The sequence below is a fragment of the Bos mutus genome, chromosome 2, assembly GCF_027580195.1.
Source record: "Bos mutus isolate GX-2022 chromosome 2, NWIPB_WYAK_1.1, whole genome shotgun sequence".
NCBI classification, from domain to species: Eukaryota; Metazoa; Chordata; class Mammalia; order Artiodactyla; family Bovidae; genus Bos; species Bos mutus.
The window spans coordinates 76,076,815-76,090,506 of NC_091618.1; the positions used below are offsets into that span (position 1 = coordinate 76,076,815).

The window sequence follows — 13,692 nt, forward strand, 5'->3', positions numbered from 1 at the left end:
AGTATAAATCAAGGCTAGGAGTCCTATTTAATTTTACACCTTGGTGATATTTTAAAAGGTTTTTTACAGTAACTTGCAAAGAGTTAATGTGCTATGAATTCATTCCAGTACATTGATTTCTGCATTAGCTCAGTGAAAGATGCAGTTCTTTGGCAAAAGCAAACTTTTGGAGGTAAATTTGATTGGTCGTGTAATCCATAATTTAGAATCTTTAATAACAACTTATTTCATTGTTCATGGATAAAAATCACTGTCTGGATGACTCAACATTCCAGCAAATAAAAAAATAATTGATGTTTCATTCTGAAGTTTATTCTATGCACACCTCAGCACAGAATGAGCTTTATTCTGTGCCCCAGGGCTTGCAGGAAGTTGGCTCTGAATGAGGATGTTGTCATCTGCCTCTTTCTAGGTATTCATTCTGTAGTAGGTATTTTTGATGTCTCTTATTGCCACCTTTAGGAATTATGTTTAAATGCTGGTGCTCGTAAGATGCAGGGTACTGATGGCCATAGAACTCAATCCACTCAGTGAAGTTTAAACTTCAGGACCTCTCTCTTGCATGCACCTTTTCCAAAGTGGAGCTTTCTAGGTAGACTCCTCCTGTATTCTTTCATGTGATCAGATATGGAATGGGTTAAAAGAGATTGGAGACCTGGAGTCCAGTTAAGGAGCCATTATAATAGTCCAGGTGAGAGAGAACGAGCATCTGGCCTTGGCTGGTGGCAGCAGACTTGGAAAGATAGAGATGGACTCAAAACACAATTGATTTACTGATCCAGTAAAAAATTGCTCATTTCGTCAATGTTATCTTAGCCTTTAATTTATATGGAAATGATCTGGAATGAGAAATGGCACCCAAATTTGAAAATTATTACCCTATAATTTTTCTGCTTAAGCATCTTTACAGAATTATGTTCTCTATCAATCACTAGCACAGAAACAAGATAAGGAAAAAACATTTTTACCTTGCTATATAGCTTTTAGTAATGGTAAAATATTAATATGCTGCTTGTATTATATGTTATTTTTCCACTAACTCCTGCTTATTATATTTTTGACCTTACAGTATTAAAGAGAATTAAAAAAAGACATGCATTCTTACATTTTTATTTTCACAAGAGAAAATTGAATGATTGAGATTTAATATTTTATTCCAGATCACATAAGGTCAGATCTTGATTTATAATCCATTTCACTAGTCCTTTTTTAAAATAATAAATTATACATTTTCCTGAAATACGTATCTATAGGCTCAACTTTTGCAAAGTCACATTCTTATTGGATTGTGCTGCCATTCAGACTGTGCTAACTACTGATACAAGTTAATCTTATTTTCCTAGGACATTATGTATAGATCCTCAAACTACTCTAAATATTTTTATGACCAATCTAGATAGCATATTAAAAAGCAGAAACATTACTTTGCCAACAAAGGTCCGTCTAGTCAAGGCTATGGTTTTTCCAGTGGTCATGTATGGATGTGAGAGTTGGACTGTGAAGAAAGCTGAGCAGCAAAGAATTGATGCTTTTGAACTGTGGTGTTGGAGAAGACTCTTGAGAGTCCCTTGGACTGCAAGGAGATCCAACCAGTCCATCCTAAAGGAGATCAGTCCTGGGTGTTCATTGGAAGGACTGATGTTGAAGCTGAAACTCCAATACTTTGGCCACCTCATGCAAAGAGTTGACTCATTGGAAAAGACCCTGATGCTGGGAGGGATTGAGGGCAGGAGGAGAAGGGGACAACAGAGGATGAGATGGCTGGATGACATCACCGACTGATGAACATGAGTTTGCGTAAACTCTGGGAGTTGGTGATGGACAGGGAGGCCTGGCGTGCTGCGATTCATGGTGTTGCAAAGAGTTGGACATGACTGAGCGACTGAATTGAACTGAACTGAGTGCTCTTTACTTGATCTTCTGAAGATATACTTTCTTATGCCACTATTGATGCGTTAGGATAAGATAGGTTATGGTATGGTAACAAATGAAACTGACAGTTTCAAAATCCCAGAGATTGAAAGCCATTAAAATCATTCAGTATCCATGTCCATTGTGCATTGGCTGGTGTTTTTGGACCCTCTGGTATATAGAAAGAAAGGGGGGGACAAGTACAGTCCAACTCTCTTTTTAAAAATAATTCATTACTTAATTAATTTACTTGGTTGCTCCTGGTCTTAGTCGCAGCATGTGGAATCTAGTTCCCAGACCAGGGATTGAACCTAGGTCCCCTGCATTGGGAGTGTGGAGTCTTAGCCACAGGACCACTGGGGAAATCCATACACTTGAGCTCCTAAAGCTGCCACCTGGAATGGACACACTTCACTTCTACTTACACTTCACTGGATAAAGCAAGAAGATCACATCTCAATTCTAGAGGCAGGGAAGTGTAATCATGCCATGTGTCCAGAAGCAAAACCAAAAGTATTTGGAGAATAGCACTGATGACATGACAAGAATAAGTGTCTCAGATGTGCTCTGAGATCAGCTCTCAGAACTTTGAAAGAAAATGTAAATTACTGATTGGTGTAATTTAAGTCAAGATTTTCTCAGGGCAAGGAGATGTCATGAGAGGACTTTATACAGGCTCTTGCAGCCACAGTCCTACAAATTACCCAGTAATATTGTCTTGTCTGCAGTCTTCAGCTTTGCAGTATTTCAAATGCCAAGTTTATTATGTGGTTAAAGCATTCAGTCACTTTAATTCTAACAGCATTTATTTGCAGTAATGATAAAAACTGCTTTGGTACATACAGTCCTAAGTGAATGGTTCAAATGGTTCAAATGTTTCTGTGTCTAGTGTTTCATTTGTCCTAACATCCTTAATACCTTCTAAGAGCAAAATATCTCTTCTGTCTGCCTAGAGGAGCCAGATACGAGGCTATTAATGCTGAAACTCTGTCTATATGAACACCTGCAGATACCATCTATATTAAATTACCTGGGTAATTCAATTTAGAAGATCAGTTCTTTATATGATTTGATTGATTGATTAAATTGACACTGATACATTTACTTTGAGTAAGTGAACCAGGTTGAGCAATTACTCAAAAACCTGTGCTTCCTAAAAAAGTGTGCCAATCTTTTATTTTCATGTGATGGACAGTTGAAGCCAGAATCCATTTGTTACCTCAGATTGTTGTATGATTTATATATATTATTTGTATCATATAGTTAAAGTCATTGATTATATACTATGTGTTTTTTTTTTTCTTATTTATAAGACAGCTTTCTAGCAAAATGTGAATTTCTTTAGGGCCAGGGTTGATTTTCTGATTTGTCACTCTAGAACCAAAGAGAACATTCTGAGGTCATAATAATGATTTTTTCTTACTTGATTGTGAGCTGTGTATCTCCATCAAGTCTGGATTCAAGTTCCCTTTCTAATTCTGACCAGTCTATAAGTTGAAGCTTTTGACCTTAATGACTTTCAATAGCTTTTCATCTGAAAGTTCACCAATAAATTATATTTTTAATTAAGAAAAATAGTTGACACTTAGATGATTTTCTTTCTGGTAGATGTAATAAAATTTAATACATAATGCTATGAAATATTTGAGTTTTAGGGAATCCAGAAAACTTTTTCCTTAATGTGATTATTAGAACTTTGTATGATTTCTTATTTAGCTGCATTCAGGTATCTGATGAGGTTGTGGATCCAAATAAGCTACTTTGTTATTTGCAGTACCATAACCATATTTTATAATGGTTAATATTAGAGAGTCTGTGCTGATGGGTTTTCATATATGCAGTAAAGATATTCTTCTACCAGTAGGGAGTATATTTTCAAAACTGTTCTTTTTATTGTTGCTATTGTTATTCAGTTGCTCAGTTGTGTCTGACTCTTTGCAGCCCCATGAACTGCAGCACACCATGTTCCTCTGTCCTTCACTATATCCCGGAGTTTACTCAAACTCACATCCATTGAGTCGGTGATGCCATCCAACCATCTCATCCTCTATCATCCCCTTCTCCTCCTGCCCTCAATCTTTCCCAGCATCAGATCTTTTCCAATGAGTCAGCTCTTCCCATCAAGTGACTCTTCACATCAGGTGGCTCTTCGCATCAGCTCCAAAGAATTGGAGCTTCAGCATCAATCCTTCCAGTGAATATCCAGGGTTGATTTCCTTTAGGATTGACTGGTTTGATCTCCTTGCTGTCCAAGGGACTCTCAAGCATCTTCTCCAGCACTGCAGTTCAAAAACATCAATTCTTCCATGTCATAAATCAAAAATTTAAAGGAAGAAACAATGGTACTTTAGGTGCTTTCCAACTCTTCCCTTCTCAGGCCTCCAGATGCCTAAACACTGTTGGGCCCATTTTTGAAAGACTGCATCTTTGAAAGAACGTAACTGCTGTTTATGAGCAGTATTCTCAGTTCAAAATATAAATGCACACCAGCAAGCTGGCACTTCAGTTAGTAGTGCGGCACACTACTTAGCCACATGCTAATGGACTGATTTTTTTTTTAATTTTATTTTATTTTTAAACTTTACATAATTGTATTAGTTTTGCCAAATATCAAAATGAATCTGCCACAGGTATACATGTGTTCCCCATCCTGAACCCTCCTCCCTCCTCCCTCCCCATACCATCCCTCTGGGTCGTCCCAGTGCACTCACTAGCCCCAAGCATCCAGTATCGTGCATCGAACCTGGACTGAGATTTTAAACAGATGTTTTGTCAGTGTTTCCCTTGAGAACAATGGCATAGTATTGCTCTAATTTCTCAAATTCTTTCCTGTGATAATAAAACATCTGCCCCCATGCTTTCCCCATTTTTCCTGAAGAATATCTAAACCATTCTGACTTAAGTCATCACATACTTTTAAGTACAGTATATTTTACTTATTGCACGATACTGGATGCTTGGGGCTGGTGCACTGGTGGGGAGGGAGGAGGGAGGAGGGTTCAGGATGGGGAACACAGGTATACCTGTGGCGGATTCATTTCGATATTTGGCAAAACTAATACAATATTGTAAAGTTTAAAAATAAAATAAAATTTAAAAAATAAATAAATAATAGGACTAAAATGTATAAATAAATCTTTAAATATGGACAAATGAAGACATGATATCATTCGAACTCACAAAGTTCTCCCAGGTTTTCACTTTGAACTGGGGAAGAGATGAGCAGCATTTTATTTTTGGTAGTGTGTTTTTATTCTTTTAGCAGTGTTAGTCAATAGAACATTCACTATCTAGGCAGATGTTTGCTATTACTTTACACAGTGGGAAAATATAAGTAAATTAACCTAGGTTATTTCCTCAGGCTTAATATCATCAATATTTCCTTCTTTCACATCTTCCAAAACAAGATTTTCAGGGGACAGTGAGAGGTGTGAAGGGGAAGTGTTAGTAATTGAATGCTAAAAGAAAAATATCTACAGCACATAATATCCTGAGAAGTGGTCTTATTAATGAGGCCATCATACTTAGAGCTGTGTTTTTACCTACATCTATTGAACTAACCTAAAGAGCAATGGGCTGCCGTCTATGGGGTCGCACAGAGTCAGACATGACTAAAGGGACTTAGCAGCAGCAGCAGCAGCAAAGAGCAATATATGGGGGTTAGTAATATAGATTGAAACCAGGTTCCTGGGCTTCAGCCCTATTGGGGTTAAGTCATTAAATTCCTCCAGCTATAACATACAGATTCTATTAATAGATTTTATTCAGCTCATCTTTATCTGTAATATCAATAGATACTTTTTGAATACCTACTATGTACAATGTCTTATAAAATCACTGTTGTTGCATTCTCTACTGATAATTTTGTAATAACTACTTCATACTCAATTTCATATGCATACAGATAACTAAAATAGAACATGAAGGCATCCACAGGTCAAGTAAAATGTTGGTCCAAGCAACACATTCTGCTTATAAATTATAGTGTAAAATATTTTTTGTAGAAAAAGTACTTCTTTCATAGCAATTGGATTTAGATTTATGAATGTTGCCAAGGCAGTTAGTCTGTAGTATGTTTTATGGAAATGAACTTTTAAAACATTATTGAGCAACCATTTGTAACTTAAAAGCTTTCATGCGGCTAGAAACAAATCCAGTTATACAATTACAGATGCAGGGAGCAAACAGCAAGAACAAAACAACCAGAATTATTGTAATTAAGATAGTTGTCCACCATGGGGAACTAGTTAACGTTTCTCAAAGTGAGGCAATTGAGGCTTCAGGAGTATCCATGGCCCTAATCATCTTGTTCATGTGGCTGGTAAAATGAGTAACATTCATGCTCATATCAGGTATATATGTACAGCATTGGGTATGAACAATGGTACAAGTTCCTCCTTTTGTAGCTGTCAGAATATCTAGAGCCAATCTGTTTTGTAAAACCACCTTTCTAATTTGTGCTTGTTCAGCATTAAGAGCTGAAATAGCCTTTTGAGAATCTTGTAATGTCTGCTGAGTAAAATTAGTCAAAGCATCCACTCGTAACATAACATCTGTAGTTCTCAAAGAGGGAACAAATGCTGTAACCAAATAATCATACCAATGAAATACAGACCTTGCCCACCGAGTTTTAAGGTGGGGTAAATTAGCAGGCTTTTTTGGAAGCTCTGAAAATATAAAGCCATGAGTAAAGGCTAGACCCAGGGTACATCTCCCTATCCAACCAGGGGGAAGCCATGCCCATAGGTAAGAGCCACATATCTAATTAAGTTACAAATGGTTGCTCAAACTCCTGCTACTGCTGTAGCTTCCTACAGCTACTATTTGAGGCCCCTGGATCAGATATCCTCAATATGAGGATTAGGAAAATATGTTGCCTCACCAATTTAGGGACAACGCCCCTTGTCAGCTCGAAAGTAGTTATAAAATGAGAACGATGCCCCTTTTCCCTAGACAACATAATTCTCCTAAAAAAAGGGGGGAGAATGAGAGAGTCAGTTCCTAGACAGGTTGATAGGGAGTCTAGAGGTCCCCAAGGAGAGAGGGGTCTGAAATTCTCAAGGAAAAAGAAAGGACAAACTTTTTTTCTTTCTCCACATTCCTTAGGATTATATACCAATAATGTATCCTGCCTAAGGACAGTCTTTAGATTCAACCTTCTGTTATCTTAAAATGTTAATTATGAGAGTAGACCTGGTCTTTACAAGGATGTATCTTGCCTGAGGACAGTGTTATTTTAAAATGTAAATTATGAGAGTAGGTCTGATGAGGTCTTTACAACCTCCAGATATTCTTTGGATTATATAACTTCATCGTTAACACTAGCAAGCGGGTACTCTTTCTACCCCCTTCTGATGCCTATGTCAGAAGCTTTCTCTATCTCCTTTATACTTTAATAAAACTTTATTACACACACACACAAAAAAAAACATTATTGAAGTTTCCATAGTCAGAAATTGGAATTCTCTTATGGTAGGTTAACTTGTAGGTAGTCACATTTGATCATATTCTACTACCAACAGTTGTAGGTATTATAAGATAGGTATAAAACTATGCAGTTATTAATGGTTCTCAGTATGGTCTTTCCTTTGGGGTATACTCTAGCATGCCAATAACTTTTTTGAAAAATAAATGTCACCACTGCTCAAATCTGTTGAATTTCAGAATTATATTTTACTCATTGAATTTATGACCTTGATTTTCATAGAGATCCTCTGGTTTCATGTCTTATCACAGGGAAAAAAAAACATATCACTAAGAGGCCCTATAATTAAAAATCCTTCAATATGCAAATATAGATATTTATATTAAGTCTCCTTGACTTAAAAGAGCATCTAATTCAAAATCTACTTTAACATAGAATCTAAGTAGACACACAAGGATTAACAAGTTAATTTATATGAAGTCTCCTAAAATTTCACATTTGAAGCATTTACACCATGAAAATTAATTGAGTGAAAAAATTAATTTCACTCAATTACTAATCCACTTTTTTCATTCAGTAGCAAATGGAATCATTTTGTGACTCAGTTTCTTTATAAAACCAAGTAATGCCTGTGGCCTCTAGTTAATCCTATAGTTAGCATTTTTTATATACCTGCTACTGCTGCTGCTGCTGCTAAGTCATTTCAGTCATGTCCAACTCTGCGACCCCAAAGATGTCAGCCCACCAGGCTCCCCTGTCCCTGGGATTCTCCAGGCAAGAACACTGGATTGGATTGCCATTTCCTTCTCCAATGCATAGAAGTGAAAAGTGAAAGTGAAGTCGCTCAGTCGTGTCCAACTCTTCGTAACCCCATGGACTGCAGCCTACCAGGCTGCTCCGTCCATGGGATTTTCCAGGCAAGAGTACTGGAGTGGGGTGCCATAGGCTTCTCCGTTTTATACACCAAGTACTAAATTAATAATTAAAACTCCTTAGTAATGACTGTACAATTATAACTATGATAAACAATAGAGAATGTTAACAATCCCAAATAGAATTTGTTTTCAACCTCAGAGGGATCCCTCTTGATGACTTAGGTGTTTAAAGTGTGCTCTTTCTTATCAGTGAGTGTTATTTGGGGAATGTACAATCATTCTAGTATTAATGTATGAGAAATATAACTCTAAAATTAGAGAGTGAGAGAGTGTAGAGAGATAGAAAATGGTGAAAAGATGGCTTATATAAGAAAATGCATATCTTTTCCATTGTGATATGAAGATAGAAGAAAAATATGGAAGTTCATACAAATATAGTCATAGGAAATTAAAAGAGTTCGTATTCACTCCTATTTCTTCTGAAAAAGAACAGATCTTAAAAGTTTGAAAATAGGAGAGGAGGTTTGGCAAAGCTGTCATGTGGAACTGGAGTGAGAAGAAAACTCAGAAGAATCACCAAGCAATGTATGGCATTAGCACTGCCTTAGTCTCCACTTGGTTTCCAGTATTAAGCACAGGGTAGGAATGTAGTTGGACCAATTTAGATCTGAAGTTTTGCCAGACTAGGCATGGCAGAGGAGTGATGGGGCCAGATGGTCAACCATACTTCAAGAGAGTAGTTGAAGTGTGTGTGTGTGTGTGTGTGTGTGTGTGTTAGTCGCTAAGTTGTGTCCGATTCCTTGCAACCCCATGGACTATAGCATCCGAGCCACTAGGGAAATAATGAAAGCTAAACTGGTTAGAGGAAGAGCAGGTGTTTTCATGAGGAAAAGCATAAATATTATTGGAGAAGATGAAGTAGTCTATGTGGAAAGATTTCAAGATATAGGAGAGGGAAGGGCAGGAGGAAAACAAGTCAGGGAGGTTGTTCTGAGACTAGGTTACCCATTAGAATTCTCTGGGGATCTTTGAAAACTACCATTGCCTAGGTCCCATCCTCTGAGATTTGGTTGAATTAGTCCCTAGTATAACCTGGCCAGTGGGAACATATTTTGTGGCCAACGTTGAAAATCTTTGTGTAGAGCCACTTATGAAAAATCTTATAGTTTTTGCAAAGTGGTTGTCACTTTATTTTCAAGACAATAGAGAATCAGCAAAGGTTATAAAAGGACTAGTGTAAATTATTATGTATTTTAGAATAGTAACTTTTTCCTCAGAGTGACTGACCAATACCAAAGAGAATGATTAGGAGAAAAGGAGACTCGTGGGGAGAATATTTCAGTATTCTGGGTCAGAAAGAGTTGAACCAGGGATGAACCAGAAGAATTATAGGTGTACGAGACAGCAAAAGAGACACTGATGTATAGATCAGTCTTATGGACTCTGTGGGAGAGGGATAGGGTGGGGAGATTTGGGAGAATGGCATTGAAACATGTATAATATCATGTATGAAACGAGTCGCCAGTCCAGGTTCGATGCACGATACTGGATGCTTGGGGCTGGTGCACTGGGACGACCCAGAGGGAGGGTATGGGGAGGGAGGAGGGAGGAGGGTTCAGGATGGGGAACACAGGTATACCTGTGGCGGATTCATTTCGATATTTGGCAAAACTAATATTGTAAAGTTTAAAAATAAAATAAAATTTAAAAAAAAGAATTATAGAGTAGGGGACATTGTTGTGATGCTTCAACATAAGAACTAATTAGTATATGTGTAAAATGATGGAGGCTGGTCTAAGGTAACTGAAATATTTTTTATTTTGGATAATCTGCTAGCTTTCAATTGCTGCATAACAAATTAACATAGACATAGCACTTCAAAACATGTATTATCTCACAGTTTCCATGGGTCAGAAGTACAACCGTGGCCTCTCTAAATTCTTTGCTGAAGGGTCTCACCAGACTGTAATCAAGTTGTGAGTCAAGATTTAAGACTCTGCCCAGTGTGACTGAGGGAAACTCCTCTTCCAAGTTCCCTTGTAATTGTTGGCAGAATCATCTTCCTGTATTAAAACCCGCAGAGCTGAGACCCCTGTTTTCTTGCTTGCTGAGAGCCAGGGGCTGTCCTCAGGCCCTAGAAGCTGGCTGTGGTCCCCTGGACTGTGGCCACACTGTAGCATTTTATAGCACAGCTATTTGCTTCTTTAAGACCAGTAGGAGAATTTTGTTCTACACACACACACAGACAAAAAGCCCAATCACTCTTTTAAAGATTTTCACCTGATCAATTCAGGACCCCTCAGAATAATCTTCCTTTGGATTAATTCAAAATTTGACATATTAATATCTGTGCATTCCCTTCCCTTTTGCCACATACCATAATCTAATCAGGTCTTGCCCAGATTCAAAGGGAAGAGATTATACAGGTATATACACCAGTATGGGCTTCCCTGGAGGTTCAGATGGTAAAGTGTCTGCCTGCAATACGGGAGACCTGGGTTCGATCCCTGGGTCGGGAAGATCCCCTGGAGAAGGAAATGGCAACCCACTCCAGTACTCTTGCCTGGAAAATTCCATGGTCTGAGGAGCCTCATAGGCTACAGTCCATGGGATCACAGAGTCAGACAGGACTGAGCAACTTCATACACCAGTACATAGAAATCAGATATGCTGCAGTTAATTAAGGTAAGGAATATAAGAAAATTAGAATGTTCTAGGAGAAAATCGGTGACCTCAGCTTTAGACATGTTAAATTTGAGGGGAATCGGGCATCTGGTTAGAGTGTATCAGTAGGTGGCATAGAATTTATTGGAGAGATGGAAATTGGGAATACATATCTGGTGACCAAAATCACTGCAGATGGTGACAGCAGCCATGAAATTAAAAGACGCTTACTCCTTGGGAGAAAAGTTATGACCAACCTAGATAGCATATTCAAAAGCAGAGACATTACTTTGTCAACAAAGGTCCGTCTAGTCAAGGCTATGGTTTTTCCAGTGGTCATTTATGGATGTGAGAGTTAGACTGTGAAGAAAGCTGAGCACCAAAGAATTGATGCTTTTGAATTGTGGTGTTGGAGAAGACTCTTGAGCATCACTTGGACTGCAAGGAGATCCAACCAGTCCATTCTGAAGGAGATCAGCCCTGGGTGTTCTTTGGAAGGAATGATGCTAAAGCTGAAACTCCAGTCCTTTGGCCACCTCATGCGAAGAGTTGACTCATTGGAAAAGACTCTGATGCTGGGAGGGATTGGGGGCAGGAGGAGAAGGGGACGACAGAGGATGAGATGGCTGGATGGCATCACTGCCTTGATGGACGTGAGTCTGAGTGAACTCCTGGAGTTGGTGATGGACAGGGAGGCCTGGCGTGCTGTGATTCATGGGGTCGCAAAGAGTCGGACACAACTGAGCGACTGAACTGAACGGAATGATCTGTAGATGTGATGGTTAATCAGAGAAAAATTGTAGCAAGAAGTGGGTTGAGGACAGAATAAGAGCTAGGAAAGCTAGAACATCTGCAACTGTATTTCAACCTTCACCTCTTGATTCCAGTCCAGTATCTCATGTACAGCCTTTCACGATTCCTCTTTTCTTTCAGTAGTATCCTGCTCTTCCTAATCTGTGGTTCAGTCTTTGCCCTCCTCCTTCATTCAAGTCACACTACAGCAGTGAGAATCAAGATCTTTCTTTGTGAAAGCTTTGCAGATCGAAGGCACTGAGATTGACTATATTATGCTCTCTGTTCCCAGAAAAGGGAATGTAGATCCATTGCAGGGGGAGATAGTGCCATCATTAACCCTGAGCTGCTTCATTTCTTCTTATTAGAAAGGAAGACTTTGCACTTTTCCCTTCTTCCTTCCTCAATCCCAAATTTGCCTATGAAGTAAGCAGATGGCACAAATTTGGAATGGAGAAGTAACCATATGTATCTCTCTTGGAAATCTTTTGTCTGTTTATTGAAACCCCTGCAGCAGTATTGTTAGGTAATATGATCTCTAATAAAGTAAACAAAGTAAATTTGATCAGTACATTTTGATCAGACTTTCTTCACTTCTTTTATATCTTTTTCAGGCTATATTCAAGAAGAATGTGTCATTCCTTGCCCATTTGATTGCAAGTTAAGCGACTGGTCAAGTTGGGGGTCTTGCAGTTCATCTTGTGGGATTGGAGTGAGAATTAGATCGAAATGGCTGAAAGAAAAACCATACAATGGAGGTCGCCCATGTCCCAAATTGGATCTCAAGAATCAGGTAAAGTACACGAAACAACAAATACAGAGCAGAAAAAGTATCTCCTTTATTATTTCCTGTTGAAATTGAAGTCATTATCTTGTTCTAAGTAGCTCATAAAAAGTTATTAGACGTTCAGAAGAGTGGATAAGAGGGTAGAAATTAATATAATAGAATTAGTAATAGAAGCTTTGTCCACTCCTAGGCAATGCTGAGAACGACTTGGTAATATTAGCTATAATGATGTTTACAAAAATTAAATCCAGTTGGTTTTTAAATTATCTTGAAATGTTATTTGATTAATTATATTATAAAAGGTTTCTGTGTGTGTGTGTGTGTGTGTGTGTATGTAATAATGTTGGGAGAATATCAATTACTTTATGGCTATAGATATAATTAGCGGTCTTATCTGCATACTCCAAAACTGGTGTTCTGTTTTTCCTTTACCTAACTCTTCATCGTAATTTTCTTTGTTCCTAATCTTGTCAGTGTTTTCACAGCTCTTTCTGTCTCTTCTGAGCTATTTTTCTACCTTTCCCCCTAAATCAAAGCCGTTTTCATAAATGGAACCTAAAGCATACACTGTCATGCAGATATCAAATGAAATTTCCATCTTAAGCAAAATTGATTAGAATATTTCATTTAACTTTACCCATATAACAGAAACTAAGATTTAATGAAGAATTATGATACAGAACTCAAATTTCTCCCATTGTTGCATACTGTTATTATACATGGACTTATATATATATTTTAATTAATTGATTAGGTGAAGTACAAGATGACAGTTGTTAATAAGTTCTTTATTCTTAAGTGACATGCGTCTTAAACATGGGCCTGCAGATCCTTTATGACTCTGAAACTTTTAGCAGAATAGCTACACAGGCTTCTATTACTAAGTCTATTTATTTCTTCCCTCTAATCCCCATTTTGATCAGACTTTATATAGAGATTGTTTAATGGAGGGGAAATCCAATGTCTAGTTAATTAATATAAATAACATATCTAATACTATTTCTATTTAGATATCATTTGTCATTTCAAGACTGACATCTCTAGCTTTTTTTGTAAGTTTTGATAAAAGATACATAACTTGCTGAAAATGAAAAATTATTATAATGGCAAAAAATGTTTGTGTTCTAAGACAGGGTAAAGTATTAAGCTAGTCTTTTTTTTTTTTAAGTTATGTAGAGTAAAATGATGATCCTGGTTGCTTCCTTCAAAGCAAATATAAAGCATATTGGGGAAAAAAC

At 37.6% G+C, this 13,692-nt stretch overlaps 1 protein-coding gene across 1 annotated transcript in view; it reads left to right on the forward strand.

Moving 5' to 3' along the window:
• Positions 1 to 13,692, forward strand: part of THSD7B (thrombospondin type 1 domain containing 7B) — a 926,619-nt gene that overhangs the window by 653,857 nt on the left and 259,070 nt on the right. Inside the window, exon 14 of the mRNA XM_070380583.1 lies at positions 12,282 to 12,460. Coding sequence (XP_070236684.1) covers positions 12,282 to 12,460 — 179 coding nt within the window. The remainder of the gene's footprint in view (positions 1 to 12,281; positions 12,461 to 13,692) is intronic.